At 51.7% G+C, this 27215-nt stretch overlaps 11 protein-coding genes across 11 annotated transcripts; 7 read left to right on the top strand and 4 right to left on the bottom strand.

Moving 5' to 3' along the window:
• Positions 1-189: 189 nt before the first annotated feature.
• CTRU02_202915 (phosphatidate cytidylyltransferase) lies at positions 190-1107 on the bottom strand (the record flags this gene model as incomplete). Its single annotated transcript, XM_036731245.1, has 1 exon — positions 190-1107. The coding sequence occupies one exon, from the start codon at positions 1105-1107 to the stop codon at positions 190-192; it is 918 nt and encodes a 305-aa protein (XP_036577114.1).
• Positions 1108-1967: 860 nt separating this feature from the next.
• On the bottom strand, positions 1968-3650 carry CTRU02_202914 (phosphatidate cytidylyltransferase; the record flags this gene model as incomplete). Its single annotated transcript, XM_036731244.2, has 5 exons — positions 1968-2009; positions 2062-2526; positions 2582-2928; positions 2985-3369; positions 3501-3650. 5 exons carry the CDS (start codon positions 3648-3650, stop codon positions 1968-1970), a joined length of 1389 nt encoding a protein of 462 aa, XP_036577113.2.
• Position 3651: 1 nt separating this feature from the next.
• Positions 3652-3891, top strand: CTRU02_202913 (uncharacterized protein; the record flags this gene model as incomplete). The annotated part of the gene is made up of 1 exon (XM_070204107.1): positions 3652-3891. One exon carries the CDS (start codon positions 3652-3654, stop codon positions 3889-3891), a length of 240 nt encoding a protein of 79 aa, XP_070062689.1.
• A 1883-nt stretch (positions 3892-5774) lies between these two features.
• Positions 5775-8248, top strand: CTRU02_202912 (DNA repair protein rad26; the record flags this gene model as incomplete). The annotated part of the gene is made up of 2 exons (XM_036731243.1): positions 5775-6896; positions 6959-8248. The coding sequence occupies 2 exons, from the start codon at positions 5775-5777 to the stop codon at positions 8246-8248; spliced, it is 2412 nt and encodes an 803-aa protein (XP_036577112.1).
• Positions 8249-9625: 1377 nt separating this feature from the next.
• CTRU02_202911 (formyl transferase domain protein) lies at positions 9626-11839 on the top strand (the record flags this gene model as incomplete). Its single annotated transcript, XM_036731242.1, has 1 exon — positions 9626-11839. The coding sequence occupies one exon, from the start codon at positions 9626-9628 to the stop codon at positions 11837-11839; it is 2214 nt and encodes a 737-aa protein (XP_036577111.1).
• A 2913-nt stretch (positions 11840-14752) lies between these two features.
• On the bottom strand, positions 14753-16264 carry CTRU02_202910 (extracellular exo-polygalacturonase; the record flags this gene model as incomplete). Its single annotated transcript, XM_036731241.1, has 5 exons — positions 14753-15184; positions 15238-15437; positions 15489-15669; positions 15727-15912; positions 15983-16264. 5 exons carry the CDS (start codon positions 16262-16264, stop codon positions 14753-14755), a joined length of 1281 nt encoding a protein of 426 aa, XP_036577110.1.
• A 1242-nt stretch (positions 16265-17506) lies between these two features.
• Positions 17507-19175, top strand: CTRU02_202909 (bacterial alpha-l-rhamnosidase domain-containing protein; the record flags this gene model as incomplete). Its single annotated transcript, XM_036731240.1, has 4 exons — positions 17507-17932; positions 17994-18051; positions 18104-18311; positions 18365-19175. The coding sequence occupies 4 exons, from the start codon at positions 17507-17509 to the stop codon at positions 19173-19175; spliced, it is 1503 nt and encodes a 500-aa protein (XP_036577109.1).
• Positions 19176-19616: 441 nt separating this feature from the next.
• Positions 19617-20708, top strand: CTRU02_202908 (uncharacterized protein; the record flags this gene model as incomplete). The annotated part of the gene is made up of 1 exon (XM_036731239.1): positions 19617-20708. One exon carries the CDS (start codon positions 19617-19619, stop codon positions 20706-20708), a length of 1092 nt encoding a protein of 363 aa, XP_036577108.1.
• Positions 20709-21119: 411 nt separating this feature from the next.
• CTRU02_202907 (sulfate transporter) lies at positions 21120-23648 on the bottom strand (the record flags this gene model as incomplete). The annotated part of the gene is made up of 3 exons (XM_036731238.2): positions 21120-21833; positions 21882-23025; positions 23092-23648. The coding sequence occupies 3 exons, from the start codon at positions 23646-23648 to the stop codon at positions 21120-21122; spliced, it is 2415 nt and encodes an 804-aa protein (XP_036577107.2).
• A 250-nt stretch (positions 23649-23898) lies between these two features.
• Positions 23899-24234, top strand: CTRU02_202906 (uncharacterized protein; the record flags this gene model as incomplete). The annotated part of the gene is made up of 2 exons (XM_070204106.1): positions 23899-24010; positions 24053-24234. 2 exons carry the CDS (start codon positions 23899-23901, stop codon positions 24232-24234), a joined length of 294 nt encoding a protein of 97 aa, XP_070062688.1.
• A 744-nt stretch (positions 24235-24978) lies between these two features.
• Positions 24979-26118, top strand: CTRU02_202905 (endomembrane protein 70-like protein; the record flags this gene model as incomplete). The annotated part of the gene is made up of 3 exons (XM_036731237.1): positions 24979-25173; positions 25222-25399; positions 25469-26118. 3 exons carry the CDS (start codon positions 24979-24981, stop codon positions 26116-26118), a joined length of 1023 nt encoding a protein of 340 aa, XP_036577106.1.
• Positions 26119-27215: the final 1097 nt, after the last annotated feature.

Below are 27215 nucleotides of genomic sequence, written 5' to 3'. Positions count from 1 at the left end.
GTCGTATGTCGATTCCGAGACCAAACACCAAGAAGTCAACTGAAATAGATTATAAATAAATTGACATCACAAAGAGTTCGATTTGCGACGAGACACCAAACGAAATAAAAATTGTAACGCTACGTTTCAACAAAGAATCTATGAGCAACAAGATAATGGGTCTAAGGAAGGGTATATGCATCCGACCACTTAATTCTTGAACGCGCCGTTTGTCAATTCATCCTCCAAATCGTAGTAAACCTGGAACTCGCAGTAGCATATCTCAGGGTCACTTTCCACGTCAAAATTGAACTGCGCCTCCTCGTCCGTGATGAGAACCTTGGGCAGCCCGTTGGCCGCGGCCGCCTCAGCAAGCAGCTGCACATGGCATTGACGTTCCATGGAAGTGTACAGGAACGCCGCCTCGTCCACCGTCTGGCCAACAGTCAAAATGCCATGATTCCGCAGGATGCACGCCTTGCCCTTGGGCCCGAGAGCCTCGGCAATCAGCTCTCCCTCTTCGGGGCCGAGGACGACGCCGCCATAGCTGTTGTAGACAGTGTGGGCGTCGCCGCGGAACTTGCAGGCGTCCTGGGTGAGCATTTCCAGACGACGTCCGAAGACGGACCACGCCTTGCCGTAGAGACTATGGCAATGGCACACTGCGTGGACGTCAGGACGCGCCTTGTGCACGGCGGCGTGGATCTGGAATCCGGCCGTGTTGGGCGGTCTGGTGCGGTTGCCGCCGATGACGGCACCGTCAAGGTCGACGAGGATCATGTCGCTGGCCTTGAGGAGGCCAAAGTGACGGCCGAGAGGGTTCGTCCAGAAGGCGTTGGGGAATTCGGGGTCTCTGACGGAGATGTGGCCGCTCATGCCCTCGACGTAGCCCTCGCGCTGCCAGTGGCGGAAGGCGGCGGCCATGTGCTCGAGTTGCCATTGGCGCTGGGCGGAGAAGTTGGGGAACTTGGGGATACCGGCTAGCACGACGTCGCCGTGGGACATGGCCTGTAGGGGCGTCTTGTTGTCGAGTTCATGGCCGTGCTTGGAGTGCGATGCCTCCTTTGGTGCGACGGCAGTTCCGCCGACGGCAGGGGCTGTGGCCTCGATGGTGGCGGAAGGAGCCATTGAGAATATTGTAATACTACAAGCCGATGACCGGAGTTATAAAGAAACGACTGCTTTGACAAAGCAGAACAGCTGTTTCTTTTGGTGTGGAACGGGGCTTATGGTTTAGTGGAGGGGCAATTGTGTTTGGATCTTGAGTAAACGGACTGTTATTTTCAACAACTGGTGGTATAAGGATGAGGTTGAAGTTAGTGAATAGGTGGGAAAAGGGTCTATTGATAACGCCGCCACTTACGAAAGGCGTAAATGTCATACGCGCATCCTGAACCAAGACGTCTAGTCGGAGCGGGGTTGCGGGGGTTAGATAAGCTATGACCGGGATGTGCTCCTCAAAGAGAACCGGAAACCGGATACCGGCCCGGTCCAGTGTTCGGCCTGGCGGTTAAGGGCCAGGCTGCGGTAGCAGCGGCCTCGGAAGCCAGACTTGAGTTCCGCCAGCGCATTAACAGCCTCTTCTTGTCAGGGCCATACATCACTCAGGAACAGATTGTAACACCCTTATGAGGATGCCAAGTGTAATAGACGAAAGGAGACATGGTATGATGAAATAAAACATCGCGAGGAGGGTATGTTACAATAGCGAGCCCATGCAAATTCCGCCTGCCCGTCATAAACCAAGGAAATTCTCTTTTACAGCGACCGCCCTTGTCGTCAGGCGAATACTTTTGTTTACCCATGCTGCGCAGCATCCGGCTCCTCGACATCGCGCCGCTTGCAGTCGCTTTCATGCAGAATCGAGACCGTCCAGGTGCTTCGTAACTCGAGCCAGATCATGTACCGAGCTCCCCATTAGTTCGTCATTAAAAAGCAGCCAACCTGCCAACGGTTTTCGCAGCGCAAGGAAACAACAAACATCCCCTTCACCGCTTAAGCTGCGCGGCCTTATCCAAGCACTGAATAATCTAGACAAGGGGTCAGTCAACGCAAAAACATCAACAATCAGCGGACACATACCTCATCACCCCAAACGCCCTGGTTGCTGAGATAACGTCCCATGCCCCTCACCAACTCCAATTGCTCCTCAACAGTCAAACCTGTTACGGCCATCTCCATGACGCTGCCGAGGTTGACCTTGTTAATGGCAATGAAGGAATGGTAGTACATGTAGGTGAAGAAACCCATGATAAACTGGCAATCCATGCGGTCAGTCATACCACCGTGGCCGGGAATAGAATCGCCAAAGTCCTTGATCTTAAAGGTGCGCTTCAGCCCGGAAGCGAAGAAGCCACCGAAAGGAGCGATAAGCGAAGCAAAGGTCGCCAGAACCAGGGTGTGGAACTGAACAGGGGCCACCGTCAAGGAGAGGCTCTGTTGCATGTTGGGCGGCAAGAAGAACAGAGGAGGAAGGGTATAGGTCTTTGGGTTGAAGACGGGGTTTCGTGTGCACTCGAGGCCGGTGAAGATGTTTGCGCCGAGATCCTTGGCACGTCAGCAGGCAGGTCTCTATCAGAATGCAACACGAGAGGATACTTACAGTAACGGGGCAGAGGAAGAAATCGGAGCGCATCAGCAGGCTGGTAAGAAGCATGCCGAAGATGATGGTCATAATCCAAGCGCCAACGAAACCCTCGACCGTCTTCTTGGGGGAGAGCTTGATCAGCTGAGTGCGGCCAAAGGTGATTCCCACAATGTAGGCCCAGATATCGTTCGTAATAACCATAGCGGCAGGGAGGAAGAACCAGATCATGCCCTCGAAGACGTTGTTCATGATGAAGTGGGCTTGGACGACAATAAGGTATAGCGCCATATGCGTCCAGGCGAACTGAGTGAACTGGAACTTGTAGTGACCAGCCTGGAGGGAGGTGACGAAAAAGACGAAGCCTGAAATAGTCAGATAATCTCCCGAGGCAACCGCAGAGAGAGCAGTGGAAACTTACCGAAGATATACAGGATGAAACTAATGAAGCGATGGTGGGTGGCCAAGGGAAGTAGGACCTTGTCGACCAACACAATGTGCTTAAAGTAGTAAATAACGGTTTCGCCGTACAGGAAGTACATGGTGGTAGCCAGCCAGTACCAGTTGAGGCTCTTGGAGGAGCGCAACTGACGAGCGCGGCTGGGGACATTGGCAATGGCAATGACCTCCTTGAACGAGATGATTTGGATAGCGGTGATGATGCAGATAATGTAGATATGGCCCATGAAGAGGGCAGTGAAAAAGCCGGCGAACATGACAAAGGTCCAGAATGTACGGGTTAGGAAGTTGGCCTTCTTCTTCTCGTACTCGGCTCGCTTCTCCTCTTCGGGTGATTGAGGTTGCTGTTGAAGAGGCACATGGTTAGTATGACGGCAACGACGCTTATTTGGCAATATGGGAATGAAGAGCGCCGGACCACAGAGTGGTGGTTGGAAGCTGGAAAGGGCGTCAGGGGCGATGGGCAGCAGAAGCTTACCTCGGCGATATTTTGCAGGGCAGCGCCAGACTTGCCCTTTGATTGGGAACCATCTTCGCTGACGTCGCTGAAGCTAGAGCGGCGTCCATCCGCACCGACATGGCCGTTTGCCTTGTGGGGAAACTTGACTCCCCTCCGTGTGCGAGCCATCATGTCTTTCTGTGCCAGGTATGATCGAGGGGTGGAAGGCGGTAGGCGTCGACCGTGTTCTTATGAGATGGTGGCCCCCAAAGATTTGAGGAAATCAGCGACGAGGTTTTTGTCAAGGGTAGTTCGCGGGACAGGTCGCTTCTCGTCGCAAAGCGGGTGGTTCGGATGCGGCAAGGGTCAGAAGCGGAGGGTCGGCGCAAATTGGGCCGTTGGGGCGCTGGGGCGGCGCGGTCAGAAATAGCGGGATCGTGGAGAAGGGGACCCAGGTAAGGGAAAGGACGGGTTAACAGTCGACAAGCGAGACTTGATCTAGGTCTGAATGACGACGAAGGCGGACGCGGGCTTTGCGTTGCGGGCCAAGACAGACGTTTGACGGGGGGAGAAGAAGACGGGTTTTGACGACGTGGATGTTTTGTTGAACCGAGCGGGTGAGGTAAGGCAAAAAAGAGACACCAGGCAAGACAGCTGGCGCAGCCACAAGGTGGATATACACGGGGGGCCGGGTCTTTGTGGATTTTTCTGAATGCCAAGCGGGCGGAACACAACAACGGGGACAGGAAGAAGAACTGGGGAGATGCGCTTTTCTCGCTTGGTTTAATTTTAATTGGCGCTTATGCTGGCTCGGTAGGTTGTGCTGTGCTGGCAGCGGATTAAAACAAGAATAAAATAGTGCTAAAATGATTAGGGAAAAGAGGACCAAAATAAAAAATAAAAAAATAAAAGCTGGAGCTGCTGCTGCTGATGCTGCTGCTGTTACAATACCAGGGCAGCTGGTCGTGGTGGATGATGACGCTGTAATTAGCGCAGAGAAGCTACGTCAGGCTTGTGGCTTGGCGGGGACATGCCCTGGAGCAAGGAGAATATGTAATCTGAAGCGAAAGCTCGGGGCACTATTACCACCATCACTCCAGTGATTGGCAGAAGACTTTTTTGGTAGTGTAGGTGAGCGGGGATTATATAAGCTGGGTTGAGATAATGCACGTGGCGCCATCTGTCGGTCAATCCGTCCGCCCGCCATAGCACGCAAACTCCGGAGAGTAGCCCGGGCTGCGGAATGGTCATGTAGTCCGCTCCGCTGCTTTCTGATCTCCTCTGTATATAGTAAATTACAGCAGAGTGGTATGTCATCCAGATTAACCACGAAGCAATCTCTCGCATTCTTGTTACTTCCCGTCGACCCATCCCGTCTTTTGAATCCCCCGTCCATATCCTTTACACACGCGGGAAACACGAACGCCGGCTGAATGTCTGGGGATTACATGGGGACGCTTCGTGGCCCTGTCCTGGCTTGCGTGCACGGTTACATGGTACATACGGATACGCGCATCTTTTTAAGGGCTCGACTCCCCTGTAATCCTTCCATTGTAGGAGAGCATCCCTTGTCTACCGAAAATGTTGAGTTGATCAGCTCCCCAGTCTCAGAGGTTGATAGGCTGGAGGAAGACCCATCAATACAGGACAATTGCCCCTAATACTGTCGGAAACCACAGGGGGAGCAGCAAGAAAAAATCTGTGTGATTATCCGCAAGTCCAACCAGGATTTCAGACACGGCGTTTTGGCGTAACTCGTGCTCATGAGGCCCCCAAAGATTGGGCAACAGCAGAATCGCCGGGTGAGCCGAGACTATGCACTTTGCGCCAGTTGACATCATCACATGCCGGCTGTAGCTTCAATGACCAACTGGAAATGGTCTGACCTGCTGTTTATCTGCTAAGGCGTGAGCTACCATTCGCTTTTTCTCCTGCAGCTAAAGTTACTGGCTAGAACGGAGGCACTACCTATCGCATCCGGGCCGTAGATATGTGGCAGTGCATCTGCTTGTGATTGTGGCTGCCAGTTTCTGTGCGCCACAGTGCTCTATGGCGGTGCATCACTAAAGTTGTGGCTCAGCGCGGCCTCTTCCTTTCTCCACCAGCGCGCGTCGTCGCGTCTCTTGTCCCGCGTTGCAGCTCCCCGCCGAAAGCAAGCGCCCCCCCCCTACAAGCTACCGATAAGAAAGATAAGGGAAAACGGCGTTTGTTGCCTGCGCTGGTGCTTGCCACTATTCAGACTGTAGAGTCAACAAACTACAACTACCCCTTTTAATTTTCGACAATGCGTTGTCTGACGCTCCCTTCGAAGCCATGGACGAATACTCAGATGATGAATTTGATCAGCTGAACGACACTACTCTCCAAGAGCTCGAGGATAATGCCATTCGCCTCACTCAAGCCCAGCCCAAGTTCAACGACTCTCAACTTCACGATTGGTCACAGGTCGAGAACTACAATGACCTGGAGTTCGAAGACGACGACCTCGACGATACCGAGGTGACAAACGAGCTTCTTCCTGTCATTACCAGGCCCCTTCCCGAGAAGACGGTACCTCAACATCACACGCATCTACCCGGACGACCTTCCCTACAACCACAACCACAACGATGGAATCCACCCCCTGCACCCGCGAATCCACCACCTCTCTCTTCTCGTCCTCGATACCCTCCGCCAGTCCCGTCTTTTGCACCTCCCGCTGCCTCTCAGCGCTTTCAGCCTCCCGTCGGTGCTCCCTATCGTCCTCAACCAACCCAATTTGGGAGGCCCCCGCTTCCTTCGTCGACTCGATACAATCCCCCGCTATCCCAGGCTCAACCAACACTGCCTGCTGGTAACGATGTTGTTGCTGCTCTACAACAACGGCTCAAGGCGCTTGAGGCCGAGCTCAACTCCACTCGCGGAGAGGTTGCCATCATCCGTTCGAATTCCACCAAGGCCCAACAAGACCACACCGCTGAAATCGCACGCCTTAAGAAGCAGAATGCAGAGCAGGCGGCCAAACAAGAGAGGGCAGTTGAGGCTGCTGTGGCTGCTGAGAGGCAGGCCACCACGGAGCTTCAGTTTCTTCAGCGTGATATGAAAGACGCAGTGAGCCGGCCACGTCGGAAGGATACAGCACAGGAAATCTCGGTGTCGGGGACAACCACGCCAAAGAAGACGAACAAGACTTGGGGCATGGCCGACGGGTTTGATGACATGGACATCGCACCAAGCCCTTCCAAGGCGAGGGGAAAGACGCGTGATGCTGGTCCAGTTGCCGTTCCCATGTCAGAAAGAACGCCCACGAAAGGCAAGCGAAAGCGACCTACCGTTGACAGCCCAGTCATGGCCCTAGAGACCCATGCGGAAGATGCGATCATGGTTGACGATTCGGCCACTATTGCGCCACCTGTTCAATACCCAGGCCCGGGGCCAAATGTATTGCCTTTCGAGGTAAATCTAGCCATTTACGGCGTGGCTTTTCGTGATGAGAACATTAGCTGACGATGTTGCAGTTCCTCCAAGTAATTCTTGATCATGGCTCGCTACATGGGGAGCCGCCGACGTTTGACATCTTGTCTCGGTACACATTCCCCTCAGATCCGGCAACATCTTTCGCCTCCCTCATATTCCGAGAGCTGCCTCTGATGGGCAATCCGCTGAACCCGGTGCAGCTTCTGGTGGACTTTTCCCGCCTCATAATTCGCATGTGGAACCAGTGTTTAAATGAAAACTTTCTACGTCCAATTTGGGACCTCACCTCCCTGCTCTCTTTTACCCTTCAGTTGCAAACCATGTCAGTGGTGCCTCAAATCATCAACGAACTGGTCCCTACGGCGCAACAGTCTATTTACTTGGTTGCTGAAGCACGCTTTCTGAGTGTCGATGGCGGCATCTCACCTGATCCCGCAATAGACGCCTTACAGCAACATGTTGATACCACCTACATCTTGTCGTTACTCTACGCCTCTGCCGCCGCTTGCGCCACCACCTTGACGGAGACTGAAAACGGCACCCAAACTCGACAGACTGACTTCTGGCAACTGATTAGTTTCGATCTTGTTCTTGTATTGCTGACACCCAAGCAGCGGCTAGACGATATCCTTGGTATGCTCAACATGCTCTGCACATCTGCTCTCGCCAGCTCCGTTGGCCCCATTGTCTCCGGCAAGGAGCCTGATTTGCTAGCAAAAATGATCATCGACAAGGTGTCACTGAATCTCGTTGACCTCCCACGTGCAGCCGTCACCACTAGCGAGAAACATGCCGTGAGGTTCGCCGTTATACAGACGCTCATGGCCTTTGCGCGCACGCCGTACGGCGCACGACAAATCGCGGTTCATATCAGTGTCATACCGCGCTTAGTCACGGCGCTCAGCGAACTAGTAGATGCACTTTACGACCTTTCGAATCCTGTGGCAGGCAGGAACGTTAGCGGCTCCTCATCCTCGCGCAAGGACGGGGCCGTGGTCGTAGCCCCGGATGATCCCCGCGATGATGCCGAAGATTGGGATGATGATCGTAGTAGTCCGTCACTGTTAATATCGCAAATCGTTCTCCTGCTCCACACGTTGGCAACAGACCCCAATACAGCCAACGTCGCCAACATTCTCTCGAAATTGTCCATGTCACACGGTGGCTCGCAACGATACATCCTGTCACTCTCACGGCTAAATTTCGCCGAGGAAGACCTGATCTACGAGGCCGGCATTGACGCAGACACAGTTGACAGAGCTCACGAACTACTGGAAATTGGGGTTACTCCGGATGAGGGCGACAGCGTAGCCGAGTCATTTGGTGTGTGAGCCATCGGATCGCAATCTCATCGAGTCGGGTAGCCGTACCAGCATGTACAGACGAAAGCGACCATCCGATACGGCCTCGTCTGTTCCTGCGCGCACAGCATCTGAACTTCGGACCAGGCACTGACACGACTGGTCACTTACCAATACCATGGGCTTGCCACCACCAACGGATGCGGATGCAGATGCGGCACAGTCGCCATTGTCCTATAGGCCCCTCTGCATGGAAACGAGAGGGTTGTCAAGAGCTTCTGGCCCTTTTTGAAAATGCGCCGGCCTAATGCAGGCGTTTAGCGGCTGTGACTGTGATAGCGAGTGTGATAGACGCGCTGGGCGATGCCGAAACCAATGAATCATGTCGTGGCTTGAAGGGCAAAATCTCGGGGTGGGACTATCTGCATAGTCATGCTGCAGAGCCTGCATTCCCATTTCCCATAGGTCTCATGACCGCCAGTCAGAAATTAGCAAGGCGACGAGGCAATACTGAATTGAGGGGAAGATTCGGCCGAAAAGTCAGGGCCAACGTGTTGACGATGACTTCCCCGCGGGCCAGCATCCTCAGGGTCTGCATTACTATGTTTTCTCCTTGACGACTCAACTCAATGTCTCACTATGCAAAATTGCACAGACCCTCATGCGCTAAAGGTCTAGCAGGTCGTCGTGGTTGATCCCAAAGCTCGACTCTTGAGGTCGAAACGCACTGATTAGCCTCGTTAATCTGGTTGGTGCCGGCCGCCATGAGCAACTGGAGGCACTAGTTATGCAAAGCATTCGACCTAAGCATTAGCGCCTACGGGTGACGGCCCCATTCCCAGCGCGCCCCTGAGATGAACAACAGCTCAGGGCAGCCACTTCCGGTCGTTCGCCCTGAGTTCCTCAATCCTGATTGGGCTTGTCAAGTCCGAGCCCGATTCGTCCGGCGTGGTCCCCAAGGGGCTGAGCCGGAGTCAAAGCTACGGCGCGACATCAACACCACGTTGACTTTTGCTCGACTCAAGATGGGTCGAAGTCAAATGCAGCCAAGTCCATAAGCCAAGAAAGGCACCCAAAGATGGCATGTCCAATTTTCTTTCTTTCCAAGGTAAGCGTTGGCCTCGGCCGTTAAGCTTTCGAGGTCGCACATGGCCGGGTCAAGGACGAGGGGGGAAGCCACAGGTGTGTGTATCTGAAAGGCTGCCAGGCATCCCATGGGTGGTGCATATGTACTTGCTTCATAGAAGAGGGGATGCATTGGATGACCAGACCACTTCTCGCCTGGACTTGCATATATCATACGTTTGGGCCGCTGTGCCCCCTCTCCCCTCTCCCCTCTCCTCTTGGGAGTGATATGAAAGAAGAAGAGTTCCCATCTCTGCGCCCCATCGACCCTTTCCTGTGTTCATGTCCCTCATCAACAACGCCGCCATGCACATCCTCTTCCTCTGTACTGCGCACAACTCCTTGTCGCAACGCCTGTACTTGGCGTTGTCCAAGACGCACACTATCACAATCGAATATGCCCAGTCGGATGCAGCAATGATTGAGGCTGCCAGACTGGCCAAGCCCAACCTAATCATCTGCCCTTTCCTTACAGTCCGAGTCCCCCGCGAAGTTTACGACAACTATCTCACGCTCATCATTCATCCTGGACCCCCAGGCGATGCTGGTCCAAGTGCCTTGGACTGGGTGCTCATGGGCGATGATGGCTCTGTCGCTGACGCCGAGACACTCGTCCAAAACAACGCATGGAGTGAGTTCGGCCGGCCGTATTGGGGTGTAACCGTTCTGCAGGCCGTTGAGGAATTCGATGCCGGACCAGTATGGGCTTTCGAACAGTTTCCTCTACAAATCGATTCCCCGACCGTCACCAAATCAAGTCTTTATCGTGGTCCTGTCACGCGGGCCGCACTCACAGCCACCCTCGCCGCCATTGAGAGGATTCAGACAGCATCCATCCGAGCCGCCTCCCCTTACACGCCTCCACCCTCTCCAGGGAGTGACAAGTTCTCCCCGCACCTTGTCAACCCCCTTCTTGAGGCAAACCCCACCTACCGCAACGCCTCGGTGACACTGCAGAAAGCCTTCCTCGGCGGCGTCACACATCACCGGCCGCTTCTCAAGGCTGCGCAACGCGACTTCGACATTCAGTCGCATACGGCGCGAGAAATTTCCCGAAGGATTCGATCATCCGACTCCCAGCCTGGCTGTCTGACCAAGCTTTTTGGTCCCAGCCTCTACGTATACGGAGGGTCCATTGAAGAGTGTGAGGAGCTCACAGCTCAAGCACGTCCCGGAGATGTCATCGCCTGCCGGGACGACGCCGTGTGCATCGCAACCTGCGACGAAAAGGGTATTTGGATTTCACACATCCGTCGCCTCAAGAAAAAGACCGACGCCATGTTGTGGCCCAAAGTTCCTGCCGTGGCCGGGCTCAACGAGCTGGGAATCATAGACGGCAATCTCGTCGTAGAGAACCGCATCTCCAGAGCGACCATCGACTGGTCTCAATCCCCTCACAACACGAAGCAGGACATCTGGGTGGACTTCCAAACATTCTCCGGGGCCAGGAGAGTGGCATTCCTCTACTTTGACTTTTACAACGGCGCCATGAGCACAGAACAGTGCTCCCGCATGATTGACGCCCTAGACTTCATCTCATCCAGTCATGTCGTGGAGCGGCCACTTAGCGCAGTGGTACTGATGGGTGGCGACTCGTACTTCAGCAACGGAATTGCGCTCAACGTTATCGAGGCGGCTGCGGACCCCGCTCTCGAATCCTGGCTGAACATCAACCGCATCGATGACGTGGTGCACTACCTGCTGCACGACTTCCCGTCGCGAAATATCCTCACGGTCGCCGGCGTCAGAGGCAACTGCGCCGCCGGCGGTGTCGCCCTAGCCGCTGCATGCGACGTCGTTATTTCGGGGTCAGAGGTTGTGCTCAACCCAGCCTACCGTGCCATTGGCTTGCATGGTTCCGAATACCACTCCCTGTCCTACCCCGGACGGTGTGGTTCGGATGGCGCCACCAGGCTGCTGCGCGACATGCTACCCCTGTCACCGGCTGACGCGCGGGCCATGGGTCTCGTCGACCACACGCTGCCCGGCACAGGTGCGCTGCTCGACAGCCGCATTCGAAAGCACGTCAAATCGCTTCTGTTCGCCAGAAACCCGGCTCCGGGAGCTTGGAAGAGCAACGTCGATGTCTCTCCTGCCGGTCTCGCCTGCGCCCGCGCCCAGGAACTCGGTGAGATGTCCAAGGATTTCTGGAGTGCGAGGTCGCAAAGATACCACCTCCGCCGCAGGGACTTTGTCCGCAAGGTCAAGGTGGACAAGACACCCCTGCGTTTCGCAAACCATCGCAGAGGGTTGGGCGAGTTGGACGAGGAGGAGTCGGACGACTTTGACGACGTCGTTATCTTTGAGCGCAAGGCCAGGGCTGCTCTCTTGGCTGACAAACTCAAGGAGTACGTCGAGAGCATGACGTCGGCATCGACTCCTCGCAAAGATACAAGTCAGATGAGCGCTCCGGCCCATTCGAGGACCGCAAGCGAGAGTGTTAGCAAACGGGATTTGAGGCCTGTATTTTCATGTTATTACGATGTTACAGCATAGTGAGACGATTCTACGGTGTTTTTCTTTTCTTTTCTTTTTACTTCTCCCCCTCTCCGGTTTCTTTTTTCAGGTTTCCTTTCTATTTCCCTCGCTGCACAAGCGACATGCATAAAATAGTCGCGTCATACCCACAAAAGGAAAACAGGTTCCTTTGTAAGCTGCTCAGGTCGATCATATTTAGTTTAGGGCTTTGGTTCTTCCATACCAGATTGTCAGTATCTTTAATCATGAAAACTTTTACTCCGTACTTTTTTGTCCAATACGATATCACAATAAGTGTTCTCCAAGTGAAGTTTAAGTTTTTTTTAATTTAGTGGCTTTCATGCAGCATGTCAGGGCGGTTGAGCTGCCGTGTTTGTGGTGCCCGAGATGGTCGGCGACATGTCAAACCTTAGACGTCCAGTTGTCGTAGACTGTACCTCTTGACTGTCGCGCAAACCTTTTTGGCCCCGTCAGTTCCTAGTGGAAAAAGCCATCGCTAAAGTAGTGGCGTTCGCTTTCGTGTCCCGGAAACTAGTTGAACTCACACGTTGTGTCGACTGTCTCTCAAGGCCTAAGAAACTCTGTTTTCTGAGGCACCGTCTAGTTTTCCCCTATCGATGACTTACCTGGGATTATAGTTCCGTACTACTGGCATACGCGCCGAATTTTAGGTCGTTGTGATGACACCTCTCGCAACTCGGCCCCCAGACTCGGAGATGTGGATCACGATTCGGCGTGGTGGGGCCGGACATTGGGCACGACGACAAGGGGTGACAAAGAGGGAAGGATGAGGGAAAGGGAATATCATCGAAGGATGCCCGGGGTATGATCATCTACCGCTTTTTCTTCATCCCTGTTTCTTTTCTAATTTTGCCCAGCGAGGCATTTTGTTTGGGCGAACGAATGGTCTAAAAATAAGAGCGATGTGGTGGAAAAGCTGTAGGTACCCACGGGCAGCGTGGCCGCCACAATCCGTGAGCTTTTAGGGGCTTGCACTAATGGCCTGAGGTGAGACACCGAGCGCATTGTTCGTCTACAGACGGCTCCGGCATGATATCAGGCCATTTTATCACACTTTTAAGTCCCACGGCGACGTCACCTACGCAAGAGGGAGATCGCTCGTGGCTTTGGCTTTGAACGGACCGCGTGTTGGCTGTTTGGGGCTAGTGATACCATTCTTTCTTGCAAGGCGAACGACTTCGATCATCGGGCTTTGCGGATGTCCATCTTGCGCAATGAGACGGGCCACTGAGGTCCCAATTGTGAAAGGTATATCCAAGAGACGGCGACTCGGCCGAGCTAACGGGGTTTGTATACATAGGATGAAGCACCAACTACGGTCATAAATCCTGCTGGCGCTGGTTACTGCCTATCCGCAGATCGCATTCCTTTTTTTGCCTGTACTTCGACGATGAAATTAGAGTAAGACTGTCTGGTAGTGCTAGCTGAGCCGCTGTATCAGCGATTGATCGCCAGAAAATCTTTGCAAATATCGTTACTGTGTCTCGGGAAGCGCAGCTTGTTATTTTCTTTTCTGCTTTTCTTTTTCTTCGCCCTATTAATATTGGGTTGGAGCCTGCACAAACTCCTCTATGCTATAAACCTGTTTCTCCACTACAGTATTTACCTCCATATCTAATTGGATGTTATGGCGGGCAATGAAGAAATCAGACCATATCAAGTCAGCCAGTACCCAGCAGCGATCCTCACGTTGAGACAACATGCAGGAAGCCGACATAGCACATATATGCATGCAAGTTAGCAGGCAACCCCCGGCCCGGAGATCATTCTCGCCGTTAGAATGCATAAGGTCGGAGAAACATCAGGGCTGAAAGGCAGGAAAAGGATTCGAGGAGTTGGTAATCACACGATTTCACATGATTACTCGAAACAGCATCATTAATTCGCATTACTGCTTGATCACCTTTGGATAATTCTCCATCATCAGTTTTCTCCACTTTCAGCTGCCAGGTCCGGGAACAATAGCGAGTATACCCATACCGTAGGCTTTCTTATTGCCTCGAAAATCAAGGCCGCCAACGGCCCATTAGGCAGAGCCAATTTTTAAAATAAACTCGGCATTACTAAATGCTAAACTAGCTGTTTTCCACATATACTAGTTAATCCCCTTCATAAATGGCCATATTTAAGTATGGTATAGTTTCTTTTCAGAATATGCAACGACAGTTGGTAAGACAACCTTTTCTCTTGCTTTATCATGCAGATCATTCATCGAGAGGTTAAGTTGTAGGCTACGCCTGTCGTATTGGTCTTGGTAAGCGGCACAAGGCTGCACACCACAAGACGGTCAAATGACCCGCCATTTGAAGATTCAAGTCGGACGTCCGAGTGAACCCTGGCATGCAGGAGATCTGCAGCGCCATTGTCTCCAGCGCCTCCCACTAGCTGTTTTGTAGCGCGTAAAAAAGACGAGAAATCAAAGGACTCAGTTACTTAAAAAGCCTGCATTAATTGCTTTTCCGAGCTGATCTCACCAGAGTCATCCACAACAAGCTGGATGCCTGTAAGTTTGCCATGCCCGGAAAAATAACCATAGGTTACAAACCAGACCAAGAACGAAGCGTGACATTGTGCAGAATCACAATTTAGACGTATTGAAACCAAAGAAAACGAATACCAAGCTGTTGGAAGTGACATTAAGTTCATGTTGAAACTGACACGCCCAGGCTTATGATCTTCCCGGCAATACAAGCCAACAAATTCACGAGTCTTTTGTCACATATGCGACAGCTTTTTCGCTGGCCAATTTTTTTTTGCTTGAGAACACTATTAGCAGAATCAGGTCACACCTTGTTACGTGTTCGAAAGTGTTGCCCGTTACCCCTAACAAAGGAACAAAGGTGTTGTTTCCTGGCAAATATAGCAACCTTTGGAGCGGTGCCTACTTATAGTCAGACTTCATACTCATTCTCAACATCCTGAAAGCCCAGTAACTGTTTCAGGCACTGTCCACCTCCCAGTGCAAGTTGTGTTTGTGCCGCTTGATGTGAGAAGATTAATGTCCTTGAATGTGATGTTTCCACAGGGATGTCGTTGGCTGCAAGTAAGGCTGACCCGATTCGAAGTTCCAGATAGCGTGCCTGTAAAGTTGGCAAAGGTAACGTGTGAAACTTCCATGTTACTAGTCCCAGCAAACGAGCCATTGTTTCCGTTGTTCTGGTGAATAGACGGTGCGTTGTTGACCCTCTCGTAATGGACATTTGAAAACAGAATGTTGCGAACACGGCCCCAACCCCTGCCGCGCGGCTGTCCAGCATTTTCATAGTGGCTTTGAGGTGCAAGCTCCCCAATCCAAGTTTTGATGTAGACACCGAAGCGCATGTCGATTGATGTTCGTTTCAGCTAGGTAAGGCGTCAGCCAGATTTCCAAATAGTTGATACTCATGTTTACTCACTAGCAAATTGTTCATGACGACATCTTCCACACTCGAATCCTCGAGATATTGTCCTAAACTTCCGATGGCGATCCCATTGCCTCCATGGCAGGTGACATCCTCCAAGTGAATGTTGTAGGATCGAGGCTTGATGGCCACGCAGTCATCTCCACCCGTGTACTCGAAACCTTTGACACGGATGTTGCGCGCGTCCATGGTATCTATACTCTCTAGTATTAGATTTGCCTAAGGTGGTCGCATCAACCACTTACCAAACCCGTCTGTATTCTGCACCCAGTTGTACCTAGCCGGGGCTTTCGTCGCAGTAGCATTGCTGCTGATATTCTCAAAGTACATGTTCGTCCCGTTCATAATGTTATACGCCCAGAACTGGGGTTGTCTGATGTAAAAGTTTTTGACTGTGACATCGCTGACATTCCAGAACACGAAAGGCTGAAGAAGCTGGTCAAATCGAAAAACGGTATGGTCACATTGAGGAAATATACTTACCATTGGGCGGCCCTCAATAGTCTCTCCAGCTTCGGCCGTATACCAGGCGTCACCATTGCCATGGATACCACCTGTTCCAAAACCATCAATGTAGATACCGTCTCCACTGAGAATAAAACCAGCACGGTGGTTCTGGAACTCAATGAAATATGAGTTGGAGCGCCAGTAGGTAAGATTATCCGAGAACTGTTGGGATATAAGTAAAAAATCGACCATCTAGGCAATAGTTTGTATGCCATGCATTGGGGTGTTTTACCGTCCACTCTCCTCGCCATTGAATCCTCACATCGTTAACACGCGGATTCAACTTCTGATCAATCCAGTAATTTTGGTCTTTGGGGAAGACTATGTTTCCTGATTTGCCACACTTATCAAATGCCGCCAAAATATTCTCAACGTCGCTTTTCTTGTCTCCGTTTGCCGTAACCGTACACTGAGGTCGACCATCAACAGTCGAGACTTGTACAGAGCCAGCCAGTACGGTGATGGAAAGTCCAAGGAAAACCAAGGCAAGAGATTTCATTGCTGAGTATGCCATTTTTATGTTTCGGTACTCTGACAGATGACGGCGGCAACGTTGTGAGGAAGAGAAGAGCAACAGGGGCTTTTATCTTTTCCATCCTGTGACCGTGGTACGTTACGACCTGTGGTAATTATTCACTCCGGCAGGCAGTCAGGCCAGAGGCGACGCGATTGTTACCCAATTTGTGATGGCTCGTGAATCTCATGTTGATCGCCAATCTACCCGATCAGTCGATAGAGGTACCCCCATGACCTAGATGGTAGGAGGAGAGATTCTCCATGCGGAGTTAGTGACAGTAATTGTCGCTGTCTTTTCTCGCGAACATTGCCCGATTGGAAATCCAAGGCAACTGAATATGGTGGTCATTACCACATTGGGGCCTTGTCTGCAGATGTAAGTTCAGATACTTTATGGAGTGTGCCGTCAAGTTCGCCCTCGCGGAATGTCGTTCTTGATATGCACCAATCTCAGTGCAATCGGTTGATTATAAAACCCCAATTAGTTTGGTGTCACGTAGCCAAACTACTCCGAATGCTACCTATCTCTGGTAGAGCTGTTGTATGTCAAAGGTGAGATCCTCCACAATCCCCGCAATTACCCCGGTCGTCCTCAACTCGGTCCAAGAATATCGCCATTTCGGGACATCTCCTGGCGATAGCAATCCTAATTCAATGTTACACGATCGTTTGAGCTTCGGATCAGGTGACTGGCCTCCTATAGACGCACTGAAAAAAGGAGCGAGCATGCCAGTAGTACAAATATATGTATGTTGATTTCGTCTGTTGAATTGACTGCAATTACATCACGTTGGAAAGTTCTGTGATAATGATATTGTCTTCCCTGTTCTCCACCCTGTGCTTCGCAGCTTCCTCAGCATGTTGGCGTGATACAATCTGCAATGGCCCTCTGGACGCCGCTTCCAAGGGTGAAAGGAAAGCGAATAATTTTGCTCCTAACACCTCAATCATCAACCTGAAGTCTATCCTTACTTTGCCGGCTGGAGAGCTGGTGTCGGATTATAAGAGCGGCAGTGTTCTATAAGGCAACAACTCCGCTTTGGTGTTTGACTTTGCCGTTGAAGTTGGTGGAATAGTCAGTGTAAATCACACAGTGATTGAGTCATCCGCGACTTTGGGCCTTGCTTTCACAAAGAGCAAGCTATGGATAGGTCAAAACTGTGACAACTCTAATGGAGGGAGTATTGCAGATGGCAACTTTCTCCATACGATTACAACTTCCGGCGCGGGCAGGTACATCATGCCCAATGACAAGGATCGTGGAGGATTCCGCTACCTCACCCTGTTCCAAACCGAAAACTCAGTATTGAACATCACAGATGTGACCTTGGAGATTGGATTTCAGCCCACTTGCGAGAACCTGAGAGCTTACAAGGGATACTTTCATTCAAATGATCAGGACCTCAACGAGATCTGGTATTCCGGTGCAAACACTCTGCAAACGAACTGTATCGCCAGGGATACCGGCCGCCGCCTAGTATGCAGTGTTGCAGGCTGGGGTAGTAGCGTTGTTCTAGGAACCGGTGATACATTTCTTGTTGACAGAGCAAAGCGAGATCGCTGGTTCTGGCCTGTTGACATGGGCGTTGCTGTCCCTGCCGCCTTTGTGAGTACAGGTGAAATGGAGAGCACTAGAAACTCTCTCCAATCCATGTTCGATGCCCAGGTATGGATATGTCTAGTGCGCGACTCTTTCCAAATTTGGATAGCTGACTATCAATTTCAAGTCTGACAATGGAGAGCTTCCCTATTCTGGACAGCCTAGAAATAGCAAAGGCAGCGATAGTACGTTCTTCAGGAGCCGCAACTATATAATATCTTAGCTAACGCACCATAGTGTACCACATGTGGTCCTTAGTTGGAACTTATAACTACGTCTGGTATACGGGTGACATTAACTGGCTCAAGAGCATCTGGCCCATGTATCAGAAGGCATTGGACTTTACTTACAACAAAGTAACGGGATCAGGCCTTCTCCACGTTGACCGCGACGATGACTGGGGCCGCTATGTCAATCAAATAAATGGCAGTGCGCCAAACATGCTGTAAGACAAGCGAAAGCACTTTATGAAACCTTTGCTAACCAGTGAAATCCAAGTCTGTACCGGACCTTGATAAGTGGAGCTCGATTGGCCAACTATCTTGGCAGTGACCTGGGATCTACGGATTCAGCGCAGGCCAAGACTTTATCGCAAAATAACCTTACTCATTTCTGGGACGAAACTAAAGGCGCTTTCACTGACACACCCGGAAAAACTGGACTTTGGCCCCAAGATTCAAACAGCATGGCTGTTGTTTTCGGTGTTGTGGAAGCTGGAAGCAGCTATGCTCAGGCCGTAGCAACATATCTGACACGGAACTGGACGCCCATTGGGTCCAAGTCGCCTGGGCTTCCCAGAAACATATTTCCATTTACCTCTAGCATCGAGATAGAAGCACACTTCAAAGCCGGCCGAGGAGATAGGGCGGATGAACTCATTAGGTCTTGCTGTGGTTGGTACCTAAACAACCCCAACGGTACTCAGTCCACTGTTATTGAAGGGTATCTTCAGGATGGATCGTTCGGGTACCGTGACACACGCGGATACCGTAATGACAAGTCCTATATCTCTCATTCACACGGCTGGAGCGCTGGACCTACGAGTGCTCTGGCAGAATACCTGGTGGGACTGCAAGTTGAGGTTCCTGCTGGGTTGGAATGGCGCTTGAAGCCTGTCTTTGCAGGAGTCACCGAAGCACAAGCTGGGTTCACGACATTGAGGGGCAAGTTCCAAGCAAAATGGTCAATTAAAGATGGCCAGGCTACTGTCGCATGGGACTTTCCCCTCAGCACGAAAGGCTGGATTGGAATCCCTGGCATTGAACCTTTTAGAACCAAGGGTAAGGAATATCGGAAGGTCAATTTATAAGGAGGAGCCAGCTAAAACTGTTGGATTTAATTCATTAAATCATTCCGACATACCAACGTTGTAAAGCTGGGCCGTTGTGAACCAATTCATCTGCGACTCTCTAGTAGTAAAGCGTGAACGTCCATTGCTTTCGAGGTCGACATCACGTGTCGACCATAGCAAAACCGTTCGACCGGGACTCCCGGACATCACGAGTCGCATTATCTCATACGTCTTGGTGGCCCGTCCACATTTCAGCTCAATCTGTCTGCTACGCGGGGTCGCAGCGCTGACGCAGCAGGAAGTAGGTGTAATTACACACTCGTTGCACACAGAGCGCCGAGAGGACCCGGGCCAAGAGCTTTAAAATTTTCCTAAAGATGGTGTACAGCAACCCGAGAGCTCTCTCTCTCCTGTGACGTCTCATCCCTCACCTCAATCACTGACATTTCTCGCTCGAATATGACCACCAAGCACGAAATTGATGTCGAGGGCGACCTCATACTCACTCTAAGCCGTATAAGCTTTGACGAGGCCGAAGACGGTGATGAGACGCTGCAAAATGACGAATTAAAAGTATCGTCAAAAGTTCTGCAACTGAACTCGCCCGTTTTTAAAGCCATGCTAGGCGGGAAATTTAAAGAAGGCACCGAACTCGCTGAGAAATCGGCCAGTTCAGCACCTTACGAGTTGGAGCTGCCAGATGACGACGTTGACGCTATGTCAATCCTCTGCCAAATCCTGCATAACGTCTACGTCCCCGAAAGTCCGAGGCCTTTATCGTTAGAGAAGCTTGCGTACATATGCGACAAGTACGAGTGCATAAACGCCCTGAAATACTGCGGCATCGTGTGGATCAGAGACTGGCTTTCGCAGTTCGACGACGAGGTGCCGCACATGAGCGACTTTTGCCATCTGTTGATTTTTGCCTATGTGATCGACCTTCCGGTAGAGTTCTCAGAAATCTCGTGGCGCATATTTCTATATCACGAGGGACCTTTTTCAACGGCATCAGACCAAGTCAAGATGCTGGTGGACCATCCTCTTTTGAGACACGACATTATCAGTAGGTTTAGATCCTTGGAGAATGAAGTCGACGATACTTACTTGTCATCTTCAGGTTGCCTTGAAACTAAAAGACATGAAGCCTGCAACTCGTTCTATAAGGGGGTCATGAACCCCATGATGTGGGATTGGGACACATCGGACAACGTGTGCTCGAGAGCATCAAAGGCTCTCGGATATTACGTTGAAACGCTGCACAAGTCTGACATTCTACCGAGGGATATTGACTTTTCAAAGCACAAATTTTGCAACCTCTTAGATACGGCCGTTAGCCTCCCCAAAATCACGATGAAGGACTTTCCTTGTATGAGGGAAGTTGGTGTTTGCCAATGCCGGTCGAATCGATATTTTAGCCGTAATCTGGGTGGCGAAATTGAGAAGGAAGCGAGGAAGATCATTCAGCAGAGGCGGGTATTTAATTGTCTGGATTGTTTAAAGTCACAAGGCGTCTCAGGAAAGGAGGAGTCGTGTAGAGTGCCTCATTTCTAGACGGCTTTGCACATGTCCTTAATGAAGAAAACCATTGTTGAGATAGCGGACACATATGCTAGCGAAGAAAATATCATATCTTCAGCGGTCACACCCTCCACCAGTAAAACTGCTCTATCGATGTGTCAATTGATGTGTTGCGAAAAGCATAATAGGTTAAAAGGAGTAGACGTGACCAACATCGAGCTAGTTTATGGAAAACAAATTCATCGCTTTTGATTTATACTATCTATAACCTGCGCTGTCGTGCAAACTCATTATAAACATGCGGCAAAAATCGTGAGGCAAATAGTCGTGCGAGAAATGAATATTGCATGAGCGCCTCTCGCTCCCATACAGGAAACCAAACGCCTTCTCTATGCATCAACTCCCATATGTTGTGTAAAAAGGATTTATCCCTTGCTCTTACATTCAAGGGTTCGTAGCATCGTGAACACTGTGCTCGTACTCGGTCAATTTTAACGCCTCCTGCACATCCGTCACGAAATGAGATTCGCCGCCGACCAGATCGATAATGCCGGACTGGCGCATGAGTCTCCAAATATGATGTCGCGGGTTGGAAGGGCCGCGGCTGAAAAACACTCTAACGCCGCGCTCTCTATAACTGCGAACAATCTCTTCCAAAACTTGCGTACCAGAACCGTCTAGTGAAGTGACTCCATGAATGTCGAAGATAACGTTCTTGTTATGATGTTCTCCTCGCAGCCTTGGAAGTGCGGGATGAGCCATGCTTGTACCGTACAGCTCCAGGCGCCGAAGACGTGCCTTTAGCTCGCCTGTGTTGGCAAATGTCAGGGGCTCGGGGATCTTGACAATGAGGCAGCCCTCAACGAATTCCAAGCGATCAGGGTTCAACTCTGCGTTCTCAAAACGGTGAGTGCCGGGAATGCGACCGAGAATTTGGATGCGCGGGCGAGTCGAGTGTTTGATAACTTGAAGCAAAGAAAGGCCAACACCGATAGCCATGCCCAAGGTGAGCGAGTAGAAAATGGTAGAAACAAAGATGATGATCATCAAGCCCAGTTCAGTCCAGCCGCGAATACGCAGGAAAAACGCAATGTCGTGTGGCGCCTCTTCGAGCAAGGACCAAGCGACAACGGTGATCATGGAAGACAAAACGGGTTTCTGGTAAGATCAGTATGTATTGCTAGCTTCCAGGGACGGGAAACTCACGGGAAGATAGTAGAAGTAGGGCAGCAAAAACAGAACAGCAAGCAGACTAATGAGACTGAGAAAGATGGAGCTCATAGGTGTCTTTCCGCCAGTCTGCTTGTTCAACTTGCTTCTTCCGTAACCACCAAAAGCAGGCAGACTCATAAAGCATGCACCCACAATGTTGGCAGCTCCCAAAGCAACGAGTTCTCGGTTGGGGCTTAGCTGAATGCCATGCAAGCTATCTGAGCTGCTGAGACTCTTTGCGGCAACTGACGACTCGAAGAAGCCAAGCAGGGCGATCAAGAATGAAGTTCCCATGGCCTCGCGGATGTGTTGCATGTGCGATGTTTGAAATGGCCACCGGAAAGTGAAGACATGGCCGGAGGCAGCCTTGACCGGTCCGAGGATTTCGACGCCCTTACTTGACCAATCGAAGTGCCAGGAGAGTACGGCAGCAATGACAACGACAAAGAATCGGTCAGGGATGTACGCAACTCCGGGATACTTTGGCTGCATGTGTTTCTTCAACTCGCGCATGACCATCATGATTGTAAAGCTGACTCCAGCGACAATAAAAGTGAGCTTGTGAACATGGTCGAAAGAGCTAAAGATGAAATGCAACTTGTCCATGCTGCTACCATGACCTACGCCAGTTTCCGCTGCGTACTTGGCAAGGCCAAGCTCGGGAATGGCCTGGTCAACTGCAATAACAAAGCCAATGGCGGATATGAAACCTCGCAGGAATGGGCGGCTGAGCACGCTGTCGAGGAAACCCAAACGAGCCAGACCAGCGAGGAAAACTGTGGCTCCTGCCATGCCCGCAACAACACCGCAAATCTTGGCTTGCAGTTCGGCATTGTATTCTTCGCCCTTGTCTTGGTCGATGCTGCCTCTGACCACGGAACCGACCAGCAGAGACCCAGCAGCCTCGGGCCCAACCACCATCTGCGGCGCGCTACCGAAGATGGCGTACACGAAAGGATTGAAGACGAAGGCGTACAAACCGTTGATGGGAGGCACGTGGGCAAGATTATCGGCGAGCGAAAGAGCCATGGGAAGATACAGAGACGCAAGTGTTAACGCCGCGACAAGGTCGCCCTTCAGGTATGACCATTTGTATTGGGGCAACCAGGTAAGCAGTGGGATGTAATAGGAAAGATACCTGCAATCATTTTATCGTCAGTCAAGTCCAGTTGACGTTGGGTATTAGTATCAAAGGATAGCTTACATCCAAAGGGTGTCCTGGAAACCAGCCTGTTCTGCTAGGGTCCTTGACGTAGTCATCTTCTTGCTCTTGATGCTCCTGATGAAGCGCTTTCTCCAATGGTCATCGCCCGTAATAGTGGTGAGCATGGAATCAAGGATGGGAATCGAGGACGCCGAAGACGAAGGCCTGTCGAAGTCGGCGCTCCTGGCGCTGGCGGTAGGGCTCGCAGGTCGCGGGGAGAAGGTACCATTAGCATAGCTTCCCGGATTGTCAATGAGGACATTCTGCAAGAGACTCGTCGACTCGGTCGGGGGGAACGTATGCGGTCGGGGGAGGCTAGACCCGGCGCGAGGGGCCTCTCGGCCCTCGGTCTCGTTGGGGAGGGGCGTGGCCAGTGGTGTCACATCCTCGCGAGTGGTCAGGTATTCAGACTCGCCGCCAGCGGAGCCAGCGACAGAGCCAGGAGATTGAACAGGCGGCGAACCCATGGTATAGCTTTGGCGTAGCCCACTGGGGGTCGCCGGGATGTGCTGTTGCGAAGAAGGACTGCGATTTGGCTGAGGACGGCCTCCCGACATTGTCATAGCCTGGACGACAGCAACAAAAGGAACACGTCGTTATGGGAAAGCTGTGGAAGACATGCGGGTGACGACGGTCGGATTGGCGGGGTGACGAGGCTGGGCAACACAATTCCACTCGGCTCGTTCGAAGAGGTTTCTCTCGAGATGACGAAAAAGACCAAGTAGCGATTTCCGGGAGGTTGATGCAAACGTATAAAGGGCCAGCGTCGAACTGAAAAGATGACGAAGCACGGAAGAGCGGGCGGTGATGTATGTCAAGACTAAACACACGGGAGGCGGCGAACAAGACGGAAGAGACGGTGATACAGTTGACGAATGGCTTGTATCAGTTCAGTGGTGGGATGTCAGGCAGGACCATGGTAAGCGAATTTGTCACGGACTTTGCTGACTCGTCATCCCAGGGCAGGCGATGGCGACAGAAATTCAAACCCTTAATGGCATGGGTGTTGGACAAGTTGGATCTGATCGAACCGACAAGGCCAGCGACTACGGTAGCGACTGGGAGCCGGGCTGGGCCCAGGCGGTCGGCGAATGTTTTTTCTGCAAGGATAATCATTCCGCTCTCGCTCAGGGATCGGAGTGACATCAATGCGTTAGGCCTAAATTATGTGTCAGCGGAACTCGATTCGACGATATGGCGTGGGACGAGCGACGGGGATGGCTGGCTGCTGTTACGTACTGATTGCCTGTCCCTTCCGGGTTAGGATTATGACGGGGTTGTCGGCAAAACCCTTCTGCACCGAACACGAGCGCTAATCTGGATAGGGCACACCGCCTTCGCAAAGGATTAGATAATGCACTCGAGCCACTGTACCCCGCTCCCCGGCCCCTCTCCGACCACGTCTGCCACTCCACCATTGTCGGTGCACCGCGGTTGCCCACGGGAAACTGCATTTCCCCAAAGCACCTTCCCATTCCAGCCATCGACTAGTGATCTAAACGATAAGTCGACTCACGTGACCTATCCCGTGAGTCCGTGTTCAGCTCGTGCCATGTCCCCAGCATTCTCCCAGGGTAATCTTACATAGCAGGACACAGCTGTGCCCCATTCTAGATGACTGGCAGTCGACTGCAGGGTATAAAATCATCTCAGGTGGGATGACTCACCCTATCAAAGCTCATATAATTCATCGCATGATGGACGCCACGGTCACATTAGTTCCAGCAATGTCAGACGCGGGTTGATCAGTCGGCTTCTTGTTTCTTATATCACAAGGACATCTTCACCCTTCGTGGGCCTACCTAGCTCAACGTGGGTTTCAAATATCTCATATATCTCACCCATCGCTAGTTGAATATACTCGGCATCAGCCACTGCATTCTAAACATGTCGTCATCGGTGCTGCGTGGCGCCTCTCGTCTGACAAAGACAACGCATGTTTTTGCCGTGCACACAATTCCGCTCAAGTGCGACGTCTACGCCGCCGAAGACTACCCAGCCACCTCCCCGATTTTTCTATACTTTCATCCCGGTGGGCTGGTTTGCGGCTCCAGGTCATGCGTGCCACCCTGGCTAGTACAGGTGAATACTCTGTGTGGCATTTCCTAATTCATTCTGATTATATGTCAGGTCTGCTACAAAAATAAATGGCCACTCGTCAGCGCAAGCTACCGTATGCTTCCGCAGGCGAAGGCGTCCGGCTTGCTTGATGATGCCCGGGCAGCTTATAAGTTCGCGACGCAATGGGGGGTCAAATCCAACGGCCCCTCTACCGAACGTAAAGCTATTGTTGGCGGTGGAAGTGCTGGTTCGTTACCTTACTAAACTTGGCAGCAATTTCTTGGTAGATGATCTGGATGCTGACTGACCGAGACAGGTTTCTTCATGGCCTCCCTGACCGCTCACCATCTTACCCCGCCCCCCATTGCGTTGATGTCAATCACGGGCATCACCACCTTCCGCCATCACTTTTTCAACTCCTCTGTATTGCTGACACCGGAGCCTATTGTCGAAGCACAAATGGCACACCACTTATCGGCACCAGAGTCTGTAGGAACCACCTCGGCCAATGATCCGCGCGTCTTTGACCTCGACAAGCTACTGCCCGATGGTGCCAAAAACACCAAATTCAACCCCCCCATTGTCCCCATTTCCGAGGATGGAAATGCCGACGAGTTTCCCCGAGGCTGTTTATACGACTACTACTTGTACAGGAACGAATTTGTTGACCTTGTTGGAGACATTGATCCTGGTTACGAGTGGGCCAAATCCGGTGACTCAAAAGACCGGATTGGAGCATGGCCGCCCACGACCATCATTCAAGGCGATGCAGACCCTGATGTTGATCTGGCTGTCAGTACCCACATGGTTGACTGCTTAGGGGAAGACAAAGTCAAGCTTTTCCTCGCCAAAGGTCAAGACCATCTCTTTGAAGCAACGAGATTCCTCGAGGACAATGTCGACGGAATGGATGCAGTCAGGCAGGCCGTCGCCAACCTGGAGTCTGATGTCGTCCGGGCCCTATAGTATCCTAAAGCCATGATTCGATCCGGGTGAAGCCGAACCAAATGAACCAACTGCATACTCGAGGCGCAGTTGAACCAACCGAGGGGCCAGCCAGGCACGAAATCCCTTTGAGGAAGTTGGATAATAACCCCTCTATGCGGTCGCTTGTTGGACCCCAACATGGGGGTCAAAATTGCAATTGAGATGCTTCATCTGGCGGACTTTGCATTGCGTCTAACTCATTATCCACGGCCGGCATGAGGGCATGACGCGGCAGGTTCTTCTACAGGAAGGTCTTGAAATGGACCCCATAAAATGCGCGATGCTGGGGGATGAAGCCAATTCAAGTGCAAAAGGAGCTAAATCTCGACCTCGTTGTATGCCTCCCCCATAGAGGAAGCATTATAAGATAATCACAAAAGTCGTATCATAAAAAGCCTTATAACATTCAAATGAGCCCTCAATGGACCATGAAATCATATAACTGACAAGGTTTCCTGGCATCCACAACCCAAGCATCATTAAAAACCTCCAAATCACAAACGAGAACACCCGGTCCACAGATCCAACGTGATCATGCACAACAGTCCCATTCGTCACTGGGTGAAGATATAGGAGCAGCCCGCAGATCGTAACCCCCAAAACCGAACCAACATAACCCCTCAACCCGCCGTGATTGGTCCCCCCTCCCCTCGCGGCGCACCAACAAGTCACCCCCAAGCTGGGCGCTTCCGGTGCCAATCCCCGCTCCTTTCGGGGGCTGTTTCTCGTCACATCACATTCCGGACCATCACTCCCAAACTTTGGCCCCAGGGGGGAGGGAGGGGGGAGCCAACAAACATCGCGACGAGCTCATTCACCGAACCATCACAAAATTCTCATTAACATCTGGGGGCCGTAAAATTTTCCCCAGCGAATCACCTATCCTGCCTCAACTCACATAGTCCTGCATGAGCCCGCACAATCTCCGTCAGCCCCTGGAGGTGGAGCGAGGGAGAATCGTAGACGTTGCGGCCATTGGCGAAGTGCTACATTGCCTGGATGACATGACATGCACAGTGATTCACACAGCAATATCAGTCTTCTTATGCTCACAGTGTGATTGATAGTCCTCCCTC

Source organism: Colletotrichum truncatum (genome assembly GCF_014235925.2).
Source record: "Colletotrichum truncatum strain CMES1059 chromosome Unknown Contig_0001, whole genome shotgun sequence".
In the NCBI taxonomy this organism is placed as follows: domain Eukaryota; kingdom Fungi; phylum Ascomycota; class Sordariomycetes; order Glomerellales; family Glomerellaceae; genus Colletotrichum; species Colletotrichum truncatum.
Note: the sequence above shows the minus strand (reverse complement) of the source record. Positions and strands in the feature narration are given on the sequence as shown.